Here is a 6073-nt window from a genome sequence, read left to right on the forward strand (position 1 = left end):
AAGAATGGAGTGTGGTGATGTGGTCCAGGACTGCCCCTTCATTAGAGACAGGGGAAGGTATCTTTTCTCTCCCCAGGAAACCTGAAGTATGGCTGCTGCCTTCCCTCCCCAAGTGCTACCAGTCCACACACCTGTGGGGTCTCTGAAAGGTTAAAATGGTTAAGGCTCACTTGGCTGCTATGGTATGTGTTTGTATCTTTTTTCTTGATTAGCTTACCATGAGGAGGTTAAGAATCAACCCCTCCATCTGTCACAGAGGCAAAGGTGACGCCTTTGCCTAGGCTCCTCCCCACAGCACACTTGCACACAGAGTCAAGGAAGAGAACAGTGTTAAACAGAATTTCACGCCAATTAAGGATTATATAACTGCTGGCTTAAAATGACATTTAGTTTCTAGTTTCACTTCCTTATAAACTAACTGTTTAGCCTTTCCTGGGGGAGTTAGAAATAAGCCATAAAGTTACCAGCAACTCCTGGGTTCCAATCCCTGCTAAAATGTGCCAGATACACAGAAACAAAGCCAAGGTGCTTTTTCTCTCCAGAGTATTTTAGGTCTCCAAGGATTTCCATCCTTAGAGTGAAGTTCAAAGAAGTCAAGTGAAGGAGCAAGGCCTTGATGAAAAGCACACAACCATGAGGAAGAGATGCAGACAAAGCATACTGCGTATTTCCCCCTACCTTTATTTATAAAGGACACAACTCTGACACACAAAATGCCAACACAATGCAAAGAGTCCATTAACATCAGTAACAACAAAAACGGGAGGGCAGCAGGACCCCGTTAACGCAGTCTGTAGCCCACAGGGGAGCTACTGGCAACAATGCCTTGGAAAGGATATCTCACTTAACACACAGGAAACAACTCTTGATCTGGAGGACACAAAAATTCCCCCAGGGCAGAAAGCAAGACTTTAGTCTTCAGCATCATCAAACTGTCCTGTTTCAAAGACCATCTTCGAATAATGTGGTATCAGTGGAGGTGGATGGTGCCAACTGGGGTCATACATCATGTCTCCTTGTGGGGCACAGCATACCCAAGGTTTAATCTCTTGAGAAATGCTCCCCTGGATGTCATCAGCATCTGCACAGTTTCAAAAGACAGATTGAAGGAAAGAGGGAAAAAAATGTCTAGAGGTAAGAAACTTGCAATTATTTTAATAATAGACACACACACATACACACACACCTCTCCTTTCCTGAGGACATGCAAACAAGTCATTCTATACAAAGAAGCCGTTCTGCTTAGTCAAGGTTCTCTGAATAGAAAACACAAGGACAGCTGAGCACTTCCATCTGCAGATGCTCAGCTCAGAGGCTTTAGAATGTTCTTTTTAAAACAAATCAACACACCGTGGAGTCGGTGAGATTTGTTTTTAATTTTAAAAAAGCAGAAATTCCAGAGCTGGAACAAAGGTGAGGCTGAGCTCATGCATGTGATCCACTTCCACGCCTGCGTTCGTGGCAGCACACAGAGTGTGAGCAGCTCCGGCTCAGCCCCCAGCCGCTCCCAGACACTCCGGACCTACCGTAAGGATTGCCTTGGTCTGCCTTCAGCTCCAAGTCCCAGTCCTCATTAAAAAGATCAGCAGCCTGTTCCATGGGGGGGCAGGGTGGACCTTCCGACAGCTCCCAGCCATAGTCATCCCCATCAGCCTCCTTGTCCACTGCAAAGCCTTCCTCGTCAGAACCTGGGGCCTCAGCAGGAGGAATATCGGGAGGGATGCTCTGGGCTCCACTGGCTATCAACAAAAGGAAGTTTTAGAAACTGATGAACTGGAGATCTGCTCAGACGGTTGGAACGTCTCTGGTAGCCCTTTTCTGTGAGGGCCAGTAGATCTACAGACACAGCTCTGTAGTTCTTGAGCACTTGTTGAGTATTTAGCTTACTTTTTGAAAAGGGGGCTGGTCATTTCCTTCCAGCAAGATGCTTGTCATAAACAAGCCCCACCGAGTGCAGAGGGCCTTGCACAAGTGACATTTCCAGGTAGTTTACAATGAACCCAAAGGCCTCTGGCAAATTTGTACTTCTACTATTCAAGCCTGTCTTGACAAGCTCTTTAAGGCTTGTTAGATGTGAGTCTAAGTACAAAGGGAAATGAGAGAATGGGGCTCATCCGGTCCCCCATGTTCTTCCTCCTCAATTCACTAAAGCTATTTATTTAACTGATTCCTCAGTAACTCAAACACGGAATTCCATTTATCACTATACAGCTCAAAGAACTAAAAACATTTCAGACTGGAAAAAAAAAAAAAAAAAAGGAATGCTCATTGTTGCAACATTCATAGTCACCAAATGTCATTCATCAGTGGATGAATGATCAGAAAAATGCAGGGTGCCCAGTGGTGGAATTGCTCGGCTGCATGAGTGGCGGGTACTCACACAGGCTGCTACATGAATGAATGAACCTTGGAAATGTGCTGAGGTGAAAGAAGCCAGACACAGGAGACGTGTTGTATAATTTCATTTACTGTACATTCACACTTGCTTGTCCATAACAGGTGAATAATGGGGGGGGGGTAACCAAGAACCAGAGAGTGGGGTGGGGTGGGGAGTGCTTAATCACAGGTACAGGATTTCCTTGTGAAAGCATTCTGGCACTAGTGGCGATAATTGTACCACACTGCCCCTGAGCTGAATGGTCCCGAACTATGCTTTAAATGGTAACTGTATAGCAGGTCTCTATCACCACACTTTAAGACTTCACTGTGTGCCTTAAGTTTCTCTTCAGTAAAACAGTCATCAGGTTGCTGTGGGTTTGTTTAGGAAAAAGGAGACACTTGGATTTGTGCCCGAGATACAGTGAGCATGTGGCGCCTGCCAGCAGCGAGGATTACACCCATTAGACCTTCTTCCAGGCCGGCAGTGCACCACATGCTCACTGAGCACGCTAGAAGGGAAACGGAATTTATCCACTCAGCAGTAAGTACATGCTGGCTAGTGTACTGGGCATATCATTACTTATCTCCTCCCTCAACCCTAGGAGGCATTATAACCCCATTTTAAAGATAAAGAAAGGCGAAGTAAGTGACTTATCAAAATACAAGCCGAGGACTATAACCTGGATCTGAAACTGAAACGATCTGACCTAGTTACACACTCTATATGCTTTCTACTGTCTCGAGCTGTTCCTCCAGTGAAGTGGGGTGGTTTGCATCCATGGCAAGTCCAGTACCTCTTTGAAGCTTCCAAAAGAAGACTTCTACTGAAATAATGGGCAAAGAAGGTAACTACGGTAAAGGGAGTGGCTAGCAAGAAAAGACAGACCGTGAAAGCGACTATGCTGTTCTCTCTCCATCCTTCCAAAAGCCACCCCAGTCTCTGCCGTCTACTTGCCTAGTCGATCCATGGCCATCTCCGTCTCTGTCTCCTGACCAGTAAGGTCAGATGTGGCAAAAGCAGCCTGTGGAGGAAGAAATAGTGACCAGGATGGCGGGTATGCGCACCACATCGCTGCCCTGAAGCTCTGAACCCACCCTCCCACACTGCCCTTCAGACTGCAGAGTTTGCACATGCTTCTGAGGACTTGGCAAGGCTCGAGAGAGTGAGGCCTGCAGGCATCACCCATTCGGACCACTGGGAATGCCTTCTTGTCAGTGGCCAGCTGCCAGCTTTGCTCTCATCCTGCTTCACAAGTCTGGGTACCAGGACTTCTCTAAGCTCAAAGACTCTGGAGCCAGATGGGACAGCTCCTTGGTCTCAGGATTTGTAATTTCAGGTTGGAGGAAACCCCTTCCCTTAAGTTTATTCATTTTAACTGCTCCAACTTCCTATCTTTTTCTTGACCAGGACTGGTAGCTGTTTCCTGCACCTGCTACTTCTCTGCAAACCTCTGCCTTTTCAGTTACTCAATTCTGTGTCTAACAACTCCTTCTAACAAAGCATCTCCACAGAAGTACAAGGGGGGACCAGTTTTAATTCCTTAACGCTGAAAAGAATACTTAAATCCCCACTGCCAACCAGGCAATTTTAGGCCCATTACTTCAAAGTTCTCCAAACTTTATTCCCCACATCTCTCTCCATTGGAACCAGTAATGTCCAGAGCTTGGATGCTGAATGGATTTCGGTCTTAGCTCTGCCATTCACTCAGGGTGTGACCTCTGGAAACTAGAGTGGTTGCGGAGGTCCTATGATGAAGGAACATTGATGAAAACATATACTATGGGTTAGAGCTGCAGCTCAGTTGGTAGAGTGCTTGTCGGGTGGGCACAAAGCCCCAGGTTGATTTTCCAGCACTACATAAGACCAGGCGTGGTGGGCCATACCTGAAATCCCAGCATTTAGGAGGCAGGGGCAGGAGAATCAGAAGTCCAAGGTTATATTTGGCCACAGAGTGAGCTCAGCTCCTGGGCTGTGAGACCCTGTCTCAAAAAAAATACAATAAAATGAAAGCAACAAAATAGCAAAACCACCTGTTCGATTACAAGGAAGTAGCATTTCTTTGACTTAAATTCACCTTAATTGAATTTGTTATTTATGTTTTTATGTCTGTTTGTGTGCATGAATTGGAGAGGGAGTTGCAGATGCCTGTGAGCCACTTGTGTGCTGGGAACCAAACCAAGCCCTGTGAGAACACCGTGCAGCTGCCTCTCCAACTTTAAATGAACTTTTCAACCTACACTTAAGCTGACTTAGCACCCTCCTTAATTAGCGTTCATCATGTAGTCATGCCTGCGCCTTAAGGACTCAATTTCACGGCCTGTGGTCGGTGATAACCACAGCTCACTGCTACCCCCTAGGTGTTGGACCTCTTATTTGAATCTCATCCTCAGCTCCCTACTCCTGCTCAGTCTTAAAAAGGAGAATCACTACTCCACGCAAAACCTTCGTGGGCCCTCCACTGCCATCACAGACCAGCAATGCCATTCATATTGCCTCTGACGTCCGTCAACTTGCTGAGCACAGTCCTCTTCCGTAAAAGGCCTGCTCTAGGGCCCAAGCTCCAAGGGTCTCACCTCCATGCCTTTGCCACTTACCCCCTCACCTAAGCACGTCCATTCCTGCTCTGCCCTAACAGAATCAGTCTTCTCCTATTTTGCAAGAGTAATTTTCGGTGCAAATCTATTGCTTACTGTCGCTGCAAGTACCATCTTTGATGCTCAAGGAAGCATTCCATTCATACACCCAATTAACACACACGTTGTGCCAGGCACAAGGCGTGGCTTCTGGTAAACAGGATGCCTGCAGTCCCGAAGCTCGCTGTAGAGGTGGATGCTGAGTAAGGGCAGGTCACGGGAAAAGCCTTGTGGCGCGCACTTGAAAACAAGTTTCTAGAAACCCGTGTCACAAGGGGCCCTTTCCTTTTATCAAATGGGGAAAAAAAAAGCACGGGTGACATCTGGCGTCCGGGGTCAGGTGCACATCCTCACCAAAGCCCAGGGGTCCTCAACGTAAAAAAAAATCCGTTTCCCTGCCGCTCCCACCTGATCCCGGCCCCCTGCTGCGGGATCGGGGCCACCAGCTCCACCTTCCTTCCATCCGCTCCCGCAGAGGCTCTGGAGCAGCCCCGGGGCTCCTCTCCCTCCAGCGCCCGCCACAACCCTGGGGCTTCGGGTCCGCGCGCGTTCCCGCGCCCGCCGTTACCGGCCGGGCTGTGCGCGTGCCCGCGCGGCCCCGGCGTCTCCCCGGCGAGCGGCGTCCCCGCAACGCGCGGGCCCCGCTGCCCCGGTGGCCTCGGGTGCCCGCGCCCGCGCCCCCGCCCCGTGGCGCTCACCTCCGCGCTGGGGGCCTCCCGAGCGCTCGGCCCGCCCGGCCCCGGCCCCGCGGCCGCCTGAGGGTCCATGCCCCGCCGCCCACAGCCCCGGCGCCCGGGACGCTCCGGCACGTGACGGCCGACAGGCTGCGGGAGGGGCCAATCGGCGCGGCGCTGCCACCGAGGGGGCGGGGCGGCGCAGGGCCGCGCCGGACGACACTCCCACCTGCCTGGCCTGGGGACCCGGCCGGGCGCTGGGCTTTCCCCGCTGCAGTGTGAAATGGCCCGGGAGCGTGTGAAGCCCAGCCGGCAGCACAGGGTTTTCCAGTTCGCAGGCTGAGACTGGACTACAGCATCCAAGAAGGAGCAAAGGAGCTCAGCAG

General features: G+C 50.2%; 1 protein-coding gene across 2 annotated transcripts; it reads right to left on the reverse strand.

Annotated features, from left to right (window-relative positions):
- Positions 1-661: 661 nt before the first annotated feature.
- On the reverse strand, positions 662-5863 carry Coprs (coordinator of PRMT5 and differentiation stimulator). Of its 2 annotated transcripts, none has more exons than XM_060381423.1 (4): positions 5712-5863; positions 3331-3401; positions 1527-1735; positions 662-1081 (listed from the first exon to the last, which is right to left on the reverse strand). In XM_060381423.1, the coding sequence occupies exons 1-4, from the start codon at positions 5778-5780 to the stop codon at positions 912-914; spliced, it is 519 nt and encodes a 172-aa protein (XP_060237406.1). In that variant the 5' UTR covers positions 5781-5863; the 3' UTR covers positions 662-911. The 2 variants fall into 2 exon arrangements, with proteins under 2 accessions (XP_060237406.1, XP_021497442.1); XM_021641767.2 differs by having other exon boundaries at positions 1527-1739; positions 3335-3401; positions 5712-5862.
- Positions 5864-6073: the final 210 nt, after the last annotated feature.

The sequence above is a fragment of the Meriones unguiculatus genome, chromosome 4 (assembly GCF_030254825.1).
Source record: "Meriones unguiculatus strain TT.TT164.6M chromosome 4, Bangor_MerUng_6.1, whole genome shotgun sequence".
In the NCBI taxonomy this organism is placed as follows: domain Eukaryota; kingdom Metazoa; phylum Chordata; class Mammalia; order Rodentia; family Muridae; genus Meriones; species Meriones unguiculatus.

Bases quoted from the DNA above. Each gene is read 5' to 3' on its own strand.
- Coprs (XM_060381423.1), bottom strand. From the start codon at position 5,780: ATGGACCCTCAGGCGGCCGCGGGGCCGGGGCCGGGCGGGCCGAGCGCT. The intron at 1,736-3,330 runs GTAGACGGCAGA...GTTGATAGCCAG, and splicing joins GCCATGGATCGACTAGGCAA to TGGAGCCCAGAGCATCCCTC. The intron at 1,082-1,526 runs GTAGGTCCGGAG...GAAACTGTGCAG, and splicing joins AGACCAAGGCAATCCTTACG to ATGCTGATGACATCCAGGGG.